At 46.0% G+C, this 15,017-nt stretch overlaps 2 protein-coding genes across 2 annotated transcripts in view; both read right to left on the minus strand.

Moving 5' to 3' along the window:
- The window catches only part of LOC131268668 (F-actin-monooxygenase Mical), a 58,391-nt gene that overhangs the window by 31,211 nt on the left and 12,163 nt on the right, over positions 1 to 15,017 (minus strand). The window lies entirely within an intron of this gene.
- On the minus strand, positions 237 to 1,349 carry LOC131268896 (MAP/microtubule affinity-regulating kinase 4-like). The gene has a single exon (XM_058271191.1). The coding sequence runs from the start codon at positions 1,347 to 1,349 to the stop codon at positions 237 to 239; it is 1,113 nt and encodes a 370-aa protein (XP_058127174.1).

The following is a 15,017-nucleotide window of genomic DNA, read 5'->3' on the forward strand; positions in this document are numbered from 1 at the left end:
CTATCTAATACAATATTCAGCAACTGCCAACGCTATGAACACGGAGCGGCAAACTGTCATAGATCTTCGATCTGTATGAAATGCTCCAGCTAACCACAATTTGTCGCGTGCCCTCTATCAAAAAGGGGGTTGGTGAAAACAAACATTCTGCAAGTTGAATTTATTTGGTTGGTCCTTTTTTCGGTTAAGGACGTAGAATGAAATTAAGGTCATATAATGAAATGAAGGATATAAAATTAAAACAACAAGTAAAGCCATAGCGCAGCCGATACTACAACAAACACAGCGGCTAGGATGAGATCGACGTCTAGAGTTTGTCCACCGCTGAAAGGCATCGGATCTGCAAGATCGGGCATAGGCTCGTTGGCCGGTGGCAGTACGACGCCCGCATAGCCAGCGTTCGTAATTTCGGGCGTCGGATCGTCAACATCGTGCAGCGGTTCGTTGGCCGGTTTCGGTTCGAGGTCCTCGCAACCACCGTTCGTCCTTTCGGGTGCCGGATCTTGATCGGGCGGCGGTTCGGTGTACGGCTTCAGCTCGTCTCCCTCATAACCCGTGTTCAGCCATGTGTCACTCATGACGGATATGAGGCTAGCTCGCAGCGTTGCGTCCCGGAGGAGGATTTTGCGCAGCAAGAGCTGGCAATCAGACGACACGTGCTCGGGAATGGAATACTGTGCCGCCATCACGACATGGCGCAAGTGTAACAGCGTGATGCCATCGAATGGTTGTTTGCCGGTAACTAGAGCGTATAGTATCACACCCAGCGCCCACACGTCTGCCGCTGGACCGTCGTAGGGGAGTTCGATAGCTATTTCGGGCGCAATGTAATTTGGCGAACCGCAGAACGTGCTCAACGGCGTGCCGGGGGTGAACTCTTCCGCCAAACCGAAGTCCGTCAGCTTGCTGTTCATCTGGCTATCGAGCAATACATTCTCCAATTTTAAGTCCCGGTGTATAACGCCCCGCTGATGGCAGTACTGCACGGCGGAGACGAGTTGCCGGAAAACGGAGCGGGCTTGCAGCTCCTGCATTTTACCGTGTTCTAGGATATAGTAATGTAAATTCCCAAGCGGCGCGTATTCCATAATTAGGCATATTCGTGTGGTGCGTTCGATCATCTCAAACAGCTGCACGATGTGCGGATGTTTAAGCTTCTGCATTATTTGTGCCTCGCTGTACAGCTTCGGCAGCGACTCAGGATCCAGCACGTCTTTTTTGAGAACTTTTACGGCGACCTTTTGGCCCGTTACGATGTGCGACGCCAGATGTACGATTCCAAAACCACCTCTGTCGATGGTACGCTCCAGCTTATAGCAGCTCACGCGCTGCTCGCTACATTGCGACATTGTTCGGCGATGGTTCTCTTAAGCAAGTGGAGAAGTGGAGAAGACATGATAAACTAATTTGTTCTATTGTTTCGACGCAGAGCGAGGGGCGGATCGACCGGGTCAGTGCGGCAACAGGCAACCAGAGACAGTGATAGAGAGTAGGGAACAGGTTCTAAGTGGAGAACGATAGCGAACGATAGAGGGGGAGGAAACGTAGAGAAAGACAGATAAGTTCTCCTCGGTGGTGCGCGGGGGACACCCTTTCCCTTCGCTTAGAAGTACTCAATATTTAATGTCCGAACATATCAAGGTTAAAATTAACCAAGCGACATGCCAACAAGACTTGGTTTCTGTCCGACTTGGGTTTTGATAGTAACAGCAGTACCTCTTAGCCATGTACCAAGTCTTTGGCAACTCTTTGCACGGTACACTGTATATACGGTGTAATAAAGCCGCATCGATTTGCATCCGATTTTGGAGAGCTGTCAACGTTGTCACTTGACAATAGTCACATCTTACTGAATGTAAACAAACGTCAAATGGAATGTAAACAAACTTCCCAGATTCGCATGCAGTATAGCTAACATTTATAACGTGTTTATGTCTTCATTTCACTACTAGAGCAGACTGTTTCACTGTCACGTCTCTAATCCTTCCATTCGCTTTTCGACAAACAAAACTCGTATTTTGCGAAAATCTTCCACTCTCACGATCCTCTCCGTTGGTTTTGTTCTAGTTTGCAGGATTTTTTACTAAGATCGATGTGCTTTCTACACGTATATTGAATCTATTAAGGCTAGGTATTTCAACATCGGTTCGCTTCCCGGTGAATGTTCGAACTTCGAACACAAATCGCTCCGCCTCCGGGCGGCATCGGTTGGCTTTTCACGGCTGGAAAATGCTTCACAACTAGCGCGAAGACACGCGCAACGGCGAGAGGCACCTGGCGGCCACTCGGAAGCGTTCCGGTTGCATTTTGCAGTGCGGAAGTCTGACAACAAAACGCTAGGCCAGTGTCCGATGGAGTAACACACATCGATGATCAACGCTGCACCTCCTCCTTCGCGAAATCTTCCAAAACGGCACGAGTCGAATCGAACGTCCACCCACACGCAGAGGGGAGGGGAGGGGAGGGGGGAGAGGGTTGCGGAAAAACGCAACACCCGTGGAAATGTGGTTCATTCGGGTGTGCGAACCGCGAGCCAAACCCAAGGTGTTTCCCGCTGCTAATTAATCCACCAGGCAGATATGCATGCACCGCCCCGCTCTCGCATAACAGCATAACTTCCACCCAAGGAAGCGTGGGGGAGGGAGAGAAAGTGAGGGCAGTCACGCCACACACACACACACACACACACAACGGTTTGTGATTGCACAATCGCCAATTTTTAATTCAAAACCGAGATTCCTGATGCAGGAAGTGAACTATATTTTTTACCTTCGACAAGCGCGTTCATCCTCCCCTCACACACCTCCCTTCCGCCGTTGGTGTGGGTGCGGGAAAAATGCGGTGTGGCAAACGCAATGCCCATCTCTCCCGCAGCGTGCTTATCACGTGCATAACGTGTCCGCTGCCGTTATGACTAACGATTATCACTCGCAAACCCCTTGGCAAAGGAGGTAACACACCCCGCAAAGCAACTTCACACACCGAAAGGTGATAAAAACCGATCGCGATCGCGCGTTTTTCTTTGGTGTTGCATTTCCACCCGATTTGGCTGCCTGTTTCCTGTTTCTATTTTGGATGCTTCCGATGCTCAAGCTCAAGCCGGAAGAGAAAGGCCCGGAGGGGGCAGGAACGGAAAAAGGAAACGTGCATTATGCACGCCGCGAGCGGGATCACGCTCCAATGCACACCCCCCCCCCCCCCCCCCCAACCCACCTTTTTCCCGACAAACCCTCCGGCGTGGGACGCGCTCGATCAGCGTTTGTGTTTGTGATTTTCGGGACGATCGATTTTCCGAGGCACTCGCCGGGGGGGCTTGACACAATATTGTTTAGCTATTGAAGCCGAATCAGGGCATACTAAAGAGTGCAGACAGCAACTTTAATTCAACATTTCAAATTTAAGCGAACTGTCAACCGGCAATTACGAGCGGGTAAACAAACTGTACAGAAATATTAATGAGCTGTATTATTTAATCTACAACATTGATAATAATCATATTTAGCGTTGTGAAGCATGCACGATAGAAAAACGAAAACGAAACGTTTAACGAGCAAAACCATCGAATGAAACCGACACTGAGCAAATCGGTTTGACGTTTTTACAGCATGCTAACATATTTTCCATCCATTTGTCAACATCCAAATTCCACAACAAGAAGGAAAAACACATAACGAATGTTTTAGGAATGGAGTGGACAGTATAATGATGAACTGGCACGACGAGTTGTATCGTGGGATGAAACCTTCGGAGCAAAATGACACACGTTTCGGTTTATAAACACTCAGCGGAAGAATCGAATTCGGAAAGTTACCTCATTCCATACTCGAACAAATCCAAGTGCTTTTTCCAGTTTGTTGGGTAGCGAATAGCTAAATACTATTCAACATAGAACCATTAACACCTATAGTCTGCGAAAACATGAAAAAAAGGGAAACAGTTTGATGTTTATCTCTCTCAATAGACAAGAACGTCACTTCAAAAATTATCCAACGTTCGTGTGCAGAAGGTGTTACTGCTTCAACGCACAAAGAGAACCGCAACAACGATCTTGCAAATTGCGTTGAGATGAGGCGGAATCAAAATAAAAACATCCCCCCTTCCGCGAGCGACGGAAGCAGGAGTTCGTAAAGGGAAGTAGCCACCAGTCCGGGACTACATTTTATCAGCACCCCCTTTGCGCGCCAGAGCAGTATGGAAGGTTCTTTGTTTGGATTTGCCTTTTCTCCCCCTCCGCCCTTTGCTTTTAACTGTATGTTGTATGTGCACCAATATGGAACATGCACCAGAACAGAACTGAACCGAATCGCAACCCCTACAAAACACGTACACACAAAGAGTCAAACATTGGCCACGCTGCAACTTCCGGCAGACGGGGGAAGATACTCGACGGGGGGAGGAGGGAGGGGGATCAATCCCGACGCGCCCCGGGAAGGGAGTGGGTAGTTTTGTGTATGTTTGTGTGTGTGTGGGCACACGAGTTTGGTTAGCCTTTCTTTGACCAACTTTCCGGCGTTCTGGAAGAAAAAAAACAACACCCGAGTGCGTTTTCATTTTACGTCTCGAACGAACGATCAACACCGATCGACGTGATTGCATCTCCAGTGGACGTCACAAGGGAACAACAAACAATTGGAATTGGACGATTGCTTTCTCTTCTCATAGTCAACTATATTCTCGCGACGCAAACCGAAGAATCATCATCATTTGACACATGAATCCAGCAGCCTCCCAACTTTTGACACATCGCTAACCATTTTCGGTTTCCATTTTCCATGCCCAGTGTTTTGATGCAACTGAATTAATCGCTACAGGATTATAGGATTCGTCCTAACGAGTGCGAATAGAAAAGATTTTAATGAATAATGGGGACGCTGCCTACTGCCTCAGGGGTCATCGATCGGCTCATCAGTCAGCTGATCGCTGAAGTTCCCCTTTTTCGGCGTTGACGTTATCAGTGCGGGCTATCTATTCTGAGCCGCAGCAGCTGACAGCTGGCGTTAGGAATCGTCGCTATTCGGGCGCTTTGTTTTATGTTTCTGCAATTTGGCGAGTGTTGCAGCATTTTATGAAGCTACGGGCATTATTTTGTTGTTTGCTGTTGAAAATACAAAAAAAAACTACGCTAAAAACCACAGGATTTCGATAAATATTCGCTTTTTGACGGGACGAGCGGGTTTTGTGATGGAAGCGACTGGAATGTTGCGTTGCGGCGGGAAGGTATGGAAGCAGAACGGTTCGATTGTTTAGCCTCCACTTTCCTCGCTCGGCTGCGCAGTTATCTTCCACCGGGCATGCGGACGCGCCCGGGGTGACAGATCCGAGTTACCGCAGCACACACACACACACACGTCAAATGCGTCACAGATGCGTGAACCAATCGGTGGTCGGTGGCCTCGAGAGGAGCATATGGGGCGCTTTGTTTGATAACAACGAAACTTGCAACGCGCGCGGGAGGGCTTCGAATCCTACCGCCATTCAAGTCAAGGCAGGTCGACAAACGTCTTGGTCTCGTAGAGCAGGGCGTATCGGCGTTGGCCGGACGACGATTGCAAGCGATTGCGCGATTGGCCTCCGAGGAGGAGGAGGAGGAGGAGGAGGCGCAACAACAACACAGCGCACCATCAACCAGTTCATGCACTGATAAACTGGCCGGCCCGATCCCTAGCTATCTCCCGTGCCTTGCCAATGTGCCGCCCCGCCGGGAAAGACTATCGATGTCGATTCGGTCCGTTCCGCAACAGTGACGCTGTAATAAAGGTAAACCATTTCTAACACGCCACGTCATGCCCGCCCGTCAACCGAATTGGCCGGATTGTGTCAGGTTCGTCCTGCAGCAGCAACAACAACAACAAGCACACCAGTAACACAAAGCGCTGTGCGTTTCATCGAGCTAGGTGAGGGTTGTGAACCGCTTCATCTCTCTCTCTCGGGGGAAGGGTGAAATGGCCGATCGAACGCGGTGATGCGTTACACAGAAGCGCAGGTTCACTGGATGCAATGTCAAAGCGACACCCCCGCCGCGCGGCTTCCGATCCCCCCGTACAACCTTCAGCGAAGGTAACGCACAATCTTTTGTTTTGCCCACGGAAGGAAAAAAAAAAAACATGGGCGAGCAATAATCGAGTTGCAATCCTTTATGGTTCGCACACAACACGGTGGTCAGCCGGAGGTGAGCAGGCGAGGTCAAAAGTCTATAAATCAACTATGTGGAAATTGCACCCACAACCAACCATTTTGCAAGCTCACTTAACCCCGTCGTTTGTCGTGTGTTTGGCCAGAAGTAAAACAATATGAGGGAAATGTGTTACAAAGAACCATATAACACACACGTTACCACCTAGGATCGTGTGTCGATAAGAGCTGTAGAAATGAGAGACCTGCCATATTTGCAACATGTATTCTCTTTCAACTTATTGCTTTGCATCTGATACCGGACTAGCATCAAACACTTTACTGCAAAAAAAATACTCGAATACTCCACTTGTCACCCACATCTTGTTGTTTAACTCGTCGACTGCCAAGCGTTTTTAGTACGTTTTTAGTACAATTTTTTTTTATAAAATTTGTTTATAACATTCAATAAAACGACAGTTTTCGATTGCTAAACTAAAACTTAGCCAACCAAAGAATTGATATTAACTATGCCTATAATTTTTAAGCCACATTTTCATTAATTTATGGGACAAAAACTTTTTAGAACTAATGACAGCTAGGCTATCAAAAATGACACGCGTCTGGCGAATACCAGTTATTTATGATGTTGAGTAAACCGTAAGGTATTTGACATTTTGGGTTTCGTGGAGAGTTTCAAAAACTGAAAGTCCAAGTTGGTGCATACGTAACACTGAACACCGCCAAGCCTAATTTTCCTACGAATAAATGGAAAATTGCGGGCGGTCAAATGAATATGATTGTACCATGATAAATATTGCTGTTTTTTACTTCTATTGAACGAGAGACTTTGATCGCGATGTTTGTCAGCAGCCGGCCCACTGTGCACTCTTTGTTGATCGAGCGGATCAGGGGGGTTTCCTCTTAGCCAGTCAAATGTTGACTGTTGACAAACGGGATTTGACAAGCCACTGCCCCCCCCCCCCCCCTCGCTTGGTTTCCCACCTGCCCCACCTGGTTTGGGGCGTGAAAAGATAAATAGAGACGCCGGGCAGCTTGCCTTAGAGATCGCGTGATAAACATTCACAACACACTCGCGTTGTTGCACACGCCACCATACCGCTTACAACCTCCCTCCCGCCTCCCCCCGCCGATCATGGACTCGCGCCCATCGTCCATCATATCTTACGGCGGGTTGCAAAAGCCGCGGGGCTTTAAAGATTTGCGGCGCGACCGTTATGAGCATCGGACCGCGTTAGATACTTTCGCTGCTTTCCGGCGTGTGAGGGGAGTTTGCGCATCTGTCATCTTGGAATTAAGATACACAGTCTGATAGCATCTTCGCGGGGGATGATAATAGGGATTACGAGGATCGCTACCCTCCTCCTGCGCCCTCAGCAGATCACACGGCAAACAGCATATTCCGGGGCCCGTGCCAAACATGCCGGTGTGCGTGCGTGCGTGCGTGCGTGAGCAATTATGCTGCCAGGCCGGCTCTCTGCTGTCGTGTCGCTATAAATAACCGCCGAAACTAGACTATTACAAGCTTGCATCCCCATCCCTCCCCCCCACGTGAAGGTGCAACAACATCTCAGACGTTGACAGCGGCGGCACAGTGGGCTTTTCGCCTCCTCCTCCTCCTCCTCCTCGCCAAACCTGGTCACGGGGCAAAACGATGTCAAATTGTTGAAATCGCTCGGTGGGCGCGAAACGGAAGCCGGGGGAGTTGGGCGAGGGGGCTGTGTGGTGAAGATACGCGTCAACCGCGGGATTTACGGTGTCAAATTTTTTGGTGGGTGCACTAGAGCACCAGTGTGTGTGTGTGTGCGCGCAATGCGTTCGCCAGTCATCGAGTCGAGGTATTTTTGGATCACACGACACTCTCCCTCTCTCTTCCAACGCATCGACGGTGCATCCCGTGGATTGCGACACTCCCGCGCGCGAGAGAAAGAGACGGAGAGGGCATGGTGGAATGAAACGTCATTTTCTAGGCCATTGGCGAGCGATAAAATAATGCGCGAGCCCACCGCCATCCATCGGGAGCATCCGGTAGAAAGGTCAGGTTTTCAGCAGCACCGCGCAAACAATCAATTGACACCGTCGAAGAATTTCGAAACGGAGGGAAGATGTTGTGCAAGACGCCAGAAAATATCGAGAGGAATTATTCGCACGACTTCAATATTATGCTTGGCAAAAGTGGCAATTTCTTAAAAAAAAAAAAAAAAACCAACACGATCAACCACTGTGCACAATTTAAACGCTTGCAAAACCATAGTACACACGGTGAGTGCAAATGGAAGACAAATAGTGTCGGGGCGATTTTCACAACTCTTACCGGTCTGTTTAACTGGTTAATGACTAACTAAAAAAAACAAAGATTCTTAAACGCAGTTAACAAACATAACAAATTATGTTGAAAATGTGGAAATTTCTGCTAAACAACCCCTTAAAAGAAAACATTGCTTAACTCAACATTTCCACTCCAGAGCATAACCCAATTTAATCAGATATGGCAGAAACCGATTAACAACAAAACGCAAATGCAATTTATTCTAGAAAAACAAGTAAACCCCCGACATGGTAATGTTTTGCAAGAGGGTAGAGTTTTATTGCCAAAGAAAGGCAAACATTATGCTGGGGTGCATTCTCGGCTCGAATTAAGTTAATTTGTTTCTAACAAATAAAAACAAACCAGGAAAGGGCAAACGACAACTAGTAGTTTGCCGCAAATTTCATTGCATTGCTAAACCGATCTTTCGCAAGTTCCTTAACTTATCGAACGTGCGGGCAACCGGGATCGTGCTCGTGAAGATTATGTTGTGTGTGTGTGTGTGGGTGTGGAATAAACTTTGGCCATAAAACAACTTTACCACTCGCTCAAATTGCTAGCCGGTTCCACCGTAATCGTAATCTTATCGCCCGGGCTTGCTGGCTGGATATCCGGCAACGTCGTCTGACGGAATTATTTACCGATACCCTCGGTGTAAAGGAGGTTTTTCTTCGATCGGTATGTGGCGAAGTCTTGTCGCTTCCCTTTTTTCTCCGCCATAGAGTGGGAATTAAAACGCGATTTTAATTTTCTCTTAATACCTTGTTTATTGTCGTTTGTACGGGGGTTTTTTTTTTTGTCGAAAAAGATTAAGAAAAACCACTTCTTGCAACATTAAACATGTCAAATATGCGCTATGGGGTCCGGTTGCTTTTTATTTTATTACCCGTCGATCGGTTTAAAAAAATATCGGCGCGGGGAAAAGAGCCGCAAGCGTCTTGGAAAACATGGCTAGGGGTAGATGGCAGCGACCCCCTCGCTGGAAGAGAAGTGGTGCTAATGCAGGACATATTGTCCTACGCGAATGTCTTCCGAAACCTTCATCCTTGATCGGCGAGAAAAATGTGAATGGCTTCATTCGAAGGCAATAAAATAAAGCAGAGCCCGTAAAAAGATCGTTCAACCGCTACCACCTTCAACACTTCCACGGGAGGCGATGAGTGTGTATATGTGTGTGTGTGTGTATGGGGCACAATGAACGGAAAAAAACGAAATGGTCGCGAGATGATTGGAAGGTAAGCAAAACTGCAGGGCAATAAAAAAAATACACATTATTTGTAACGGCCGAATATGACAGTTGAAAATTTATGACACCCCGCGTTTTAATTTACAAATCTAACCTGGCCCCAAACACACATCCCTGGACATTCGCTGCCTGAGGGGAAAATAAATAATATCGAATGTGTAGCGGTTCACTCTGGTAGGTTAAACCGATGTTCGAAAACCCAAGAAGAAATGTCACGGATTCGCTGATCAACACCATGGAGCTGTCATTATTAGTTCTAAAAAGTGTTTCTCCCATAAATAAATTAAAATGCAGCATAAAACACTATAGTAATATTGAAAACGACTTCTTTGGAAAGCTCAGTCTTTACTTAACCTTAGAAAAAAAAGAACCGACGGTTGAATAAATGTTATAAACAAATTTAATCAATAACGATTGTACTAAAACAGGGTTCTCAAAACGCTTGGCTGTCAGCGTGTCAAGCTTTGCTTGGCCTTCGAGAACCAGCGGTTTAACACGTTCTGTACCGCGTCACCCAAATATGGGTGACAGCAGTTTTAGTACAAATAAGTTTTTGACCCATAAATAAATGAAAATACAACATAAAAATTATTGTAATATTTTATATAATTTTTTTGGGAAGCGAAGTTTTTGCTTGGCCTTCGAAAACAATCGGTTTAACAAATATTATGAACAAATTGTAATTTAAAAATTTGTACTAAATTTGTACTAAAAAGTGTACTAAAACGCTTGGTACGCAACGTGTTAATCTATAACGATTGTACTAAAACAGGGTTCTCAAAATGCTTGGCTATCAGCGTGTCAAGCTTTGCTTGGCCTTCGAGAACCAGCGGTTTAACAAACGATGGTAAATGATACTGAACTGATGAAGACTGTACTAAAACAGTGTACTAAAAACGCTTGGCAGAGAACATTTGAAAATGAAATACAATAAACCACAAACCGTGGGTTTTCAAATGATGGTGTGCCTTTGTGCAACACCGTTGCAAGATGATTCAGATACAAAGACGTCTACGATAGTTGAATAGTACTAACCTCTACTTTTCTAATCCTTTAGAGTGCATGTTCGAAAGAAATGTGTTTATTTATCTCATTTGTCTTGTGCTAAAATCCAACGAAGGAACAGTACTGGTGCAGCTTGACAAGGGGGTGAGGCTGTGGTAGACCATCGCCGGGACTTAGTTGAGTAGGTTTTACAACAGTCGATCAAATTTATGACGGCGAGCCGAACGATGACGCATTGATAATGCGTTCAGGATGTGAAAAACCGAGCGAGAAGCGTTTTAGAACGCTCCGTAAACATGCAGGCAAATGTGTTTGCCTTGCGGGCGAGAAAATAACTCCTACAAGAGGCGTCCCGTAGTCCTGCGTTAATCTTGCTTAATGCGACGCTTTGTTCGTGTCTTGCCGTCTGGCTCTCGAGGGGATGCAAATTGTGGGTTGCTTCAAGATCGTAAAATGTTCCCTCGGACGCGAACATCCTTCCCCGGAAAGTGCTTCCAGCTGGCCTCGCTGTTTGTAGAAATGGCGGGTTTCGAACTCGGCTCGGATTCCCTTCCCGAAACCCACAATCTCGCGCCGATCGATAGTCTTCGATCCGCATGACATCATCCACGGACATAGAATCTCTCGCACAACCTGAACGTGTGTGTGTGTGTGTGTGTGGGGAACTATTTCTGCACGCTTCGCTTCAACTTCGACGGAGTAGAAACATGTGTTTCGCGCGCTGCAATCACTCAAAAGTCGGGCGCAGGCCGCTTTTCCGACCGATCTTCAACCCTCCCCTCCCAACCTCTCCTCTCGCCGTACTAATTTCTGCGGCCAGACGTCATCAGAAACGAAAGCGACGCCGACGGTCCCAAACGGCAAACGTCAATAGAAAGTTTTGGTTTTGCGAACCCATTTCCCACCGTTTTCCCGGAGCAGGAGGTAACAAAAAAAAAAAAAAAAAGAACAAGCTACTGGCTGTGGGAAAAGCGAACCAATCAATCAGGCAAGGTCCGGTGTGTGTGAGTGTTTGTGTGCCGCGACAAACCCGCGGTTTAAATTATTTTCAGCCGATTCGGAAATTTGTTTCCACCTGGAAGCTCGTGGTTTTAGTTGTCGTATTTAATTTTATTTTCACTTCAAACGCATCATGAGCTTCTGGTATGATTTCCCTTAAACGAGTGATTTTTCGGACCAATCTGTTTTAACACCAAGCTAAAGGAAAGGTGCACCAGATGTGACACAAAACCAATATATAAAGTAGCTCCAAAGCCACATTTAAATGACTCTTGATGATCGCATACATACATATTCCGTTGTACAAGATAACAAACTCGTTTTTTATCGGTGAAATGAATTAAAATTTAAATAATGTAAACATTAAAGCTTCAGTTTATCTTGTTATTGACTATGAAAGAGAAAGAGAAGCAACAACAACAAAAAACCAAATCGGTCAAACACAACCAACTTGTAGAGAAGCTTCATTGATTAACAAACGAATTTGAGAAAACTGATGACAATTTATCAATTTAAAAATGGATTACTAACGTTCAAAAGTACTAAAAAAATTGTGTTTCCGAGAGATCATTAGAGTGGTTTGATACTTAATATAACATCAATGATGATAATTTCAACGAAAATAATCAAGCTTTTGCGACACAATTTCCTAATTGAACTAAAACTCCCTATACGAAACGACAATCCCTTAAGCGACAAAGTGTAAATAATTTCACAACGATTACCAGGAGGGAATAAATTGCAGGTTTGCCGAAAACAACTGTTTTGCAGTAAACAGGGTGACTCACAGATCGGAAGGCAACGCTTGGTAAAGGAAAAAAACGGTTGTTTGCGAATTCCGAACGCGAGCAACATCGGGGCCCCATATTCAAAATTGGCACAGTGGGCGGTCGCGCGGATGTTTCGTGATATTTTTACAAGTGCTTTATTAAACAAAATTGTTTTTCCCCTCGGTGCGGCAACGGGATGGCCGCGACTGTTTGGGGGAAGGAAAAATATCAACCGAAAAACTGCAGCACACATGCCGTTACAATGGAAGCGGTTGTTGGAAAATGGCGACGTGTTTTTTTGTTTTGTTTTTTCGTCTTCTTCTCCACCCTTACCCGAAGGCCCCCCGGAAAATGGGAAAATTGCGAGGGGAGAAAGAGAGAGGATAAATAAGCCAAATCTAAAATCGAGTGGCACAAATAACGAAAACCGATTAATTCGCGCCCCTTCCGCGATGGAATAGAAAATGGTCGGCGCATATGATGCTGCGCTCACTGGGATGGGTGGAAAGAGAGGGGGGGGCATAATGTTGGTCCCTGCAGCCACCAACCTCTGGCTGAGGGAGGGAAAAACAATAGAAATTGCTTCCACCTCATTGGAAGAAATGGAAACACAAAAGCAGCAAACACAAAACAAAACAAAAAAAAACGAATAAAAACTGGAAAAGCTCGAGCCAATAAAAAAGTAATATGAAAAAATGCACACACACACACCCAGAAACATAGATATTTGTAACGCGCGCACCAACAAGTAGATTACATTTCGCTCATTTCCGATCGAAATGCCAATACGGCAGAGAGTGCGAAAATGTTTCTACCACAAAAACGCGGCACGCGGGCAAGCGGAAAATAAGTAATATGCGCACAGGGGAGGGGGGGGGGGAGGGGGGGGGGGAACTGTGTTACGGTTACGGAGACATCAAATGCAGCCGCGGATCGGGTGGTAGAAATCGGTATCCAACATATTTCCCGCCCGGATTGTCAACCAGGTTGGAAAAGCATTGATTTGTTCCGTTTGGCCTTAAAAGAAAAATGCCTCCCGCCAAGCGATTCAAAAATTTAGAAAAAAAAGAAAAAACAAACAACGAGCTACCTACTGTCTCATTTGTACATCGCGACGAGTGAAGCATTGGCGTGAGACGAGATAAAGCAAAAAAAAGGAACGAAAAACTATCTTGATGCTGTGTGCGAAGTATAAGGACAATAAAAACCAGCTCGGGTGAAGGGGAGAAGACAATAAAAGCGCATCGGGGGTAGAGAGAAATGTGAGCGCGTATGGAAAAGTGCATATGTGTGTTTTGTGTTTTCCACTCCCCCCTTTTCCTTCTGGATTTTCATTTCACCGAAATTAAGCCGCATTTCGCATCTTACGCTAGCTTTCCTTTCCCTTTCCCTTTCCCTTTTTTCCCTCTTTCTCGCCCGCCCGTATAGGTACCGATCCGATGCACATTCTTTCTCACCCCCCCCCCCCACCCTCTTGAAAGGTGGCTCAACATCATCGAAATGCAGTTTTCCGCCGAAAGTAGGGGAGTTTAGTTTAACTTTTTTCTTGGGTAGGTTTCGTTTCATCGCTGTTTTGATTTCATTTTACATTTTTGTAGTACGGAAAGGGAAAGTGAGGTAAAATTAAATCGCATAATAAACTTTAAAAGAACTAACAGTTACAATATATCCTGCATGGTAAATATATTACGATTTGTACTTAAAATTATATGCCAAGCGTAATTGAACCGTATATTTCCTCGATCGTTGACGTGGTCTAAAAAGCGTAGCTAAAGGGCTTTATTGCAATGTATAGATGAAAGAGCAACGTGTGAATTGTAAAGCAGAGTGCATTTTAGCCCAACCTCCCCTATTCGAATGAAGTCATCCGCCTTCGCTGCATCCTACACTCGATCGAATTGTAACGCGCTTTGCGCAAACGCCAGGTAAGATGATGTTGCTTTTTTTTTATGTGTGTTTCAGCGTCACCTCCAATCCCCCCCCCCCCCCACCTCCTCCTCCCACCCGCTCTTTCCCTTCCTTTTATCACCCACTTTCGTGATCTCTTTTTGCTCGTCGGAGGCCTACGCTTTCGGAGGGGGAGGGGAGGGAGGTGTGTGCGTACTGTGCCATCAATTTCCTCACCGTGTTTGTAACAAAAAAAAAAACGAAACAAAACCAAAACCAGAAGAAAATCGCGAAACATAAAGCCGTTGTGTATGAATCAGTGGAAATTTAAAGAAAGAGAAAGAAAGAAAGTGGTAGAAAAAGAAAAAGAGAGAGAGAGAGAGAGAAAGAGAGAAGGTAGAACCTGTTCTGTAAACAAATGAGTCGCGGCTTCTCGTGGTGCAGGAAAAATCGATTGCGTGGCGGTGCGAAAATATGAATGGAAAATCGATCGACTGCGCACGGGCATAATTTTCACGAGTGTATCTCGATGCTTTAGTACCTCCTTTTCCACCTGCGTTGAGCCGGGGCCCGTCTCGAATTTCCCAATCGAAAGTCCATGTCTCGGACTCGATATTATGATTCGAATCGGGCGTACGGCAATTATCGTTCAGCGGTTGCTAGTTAATTT

Source organism: Anopheles coustani, chromosome X, assembly GCF_943734705.1.
Source record: "Anopheles coustani chromosome X, idAnoCousDA_361_x.2, whole genome shotgun sequence".
Taxonomy (NCBI): domain Eukaryota; kingdom Metazoa; phylum Arthropoda; class Insecta; order Diptera; family Culicidae; genus Anopheles; species Anopheles coustani.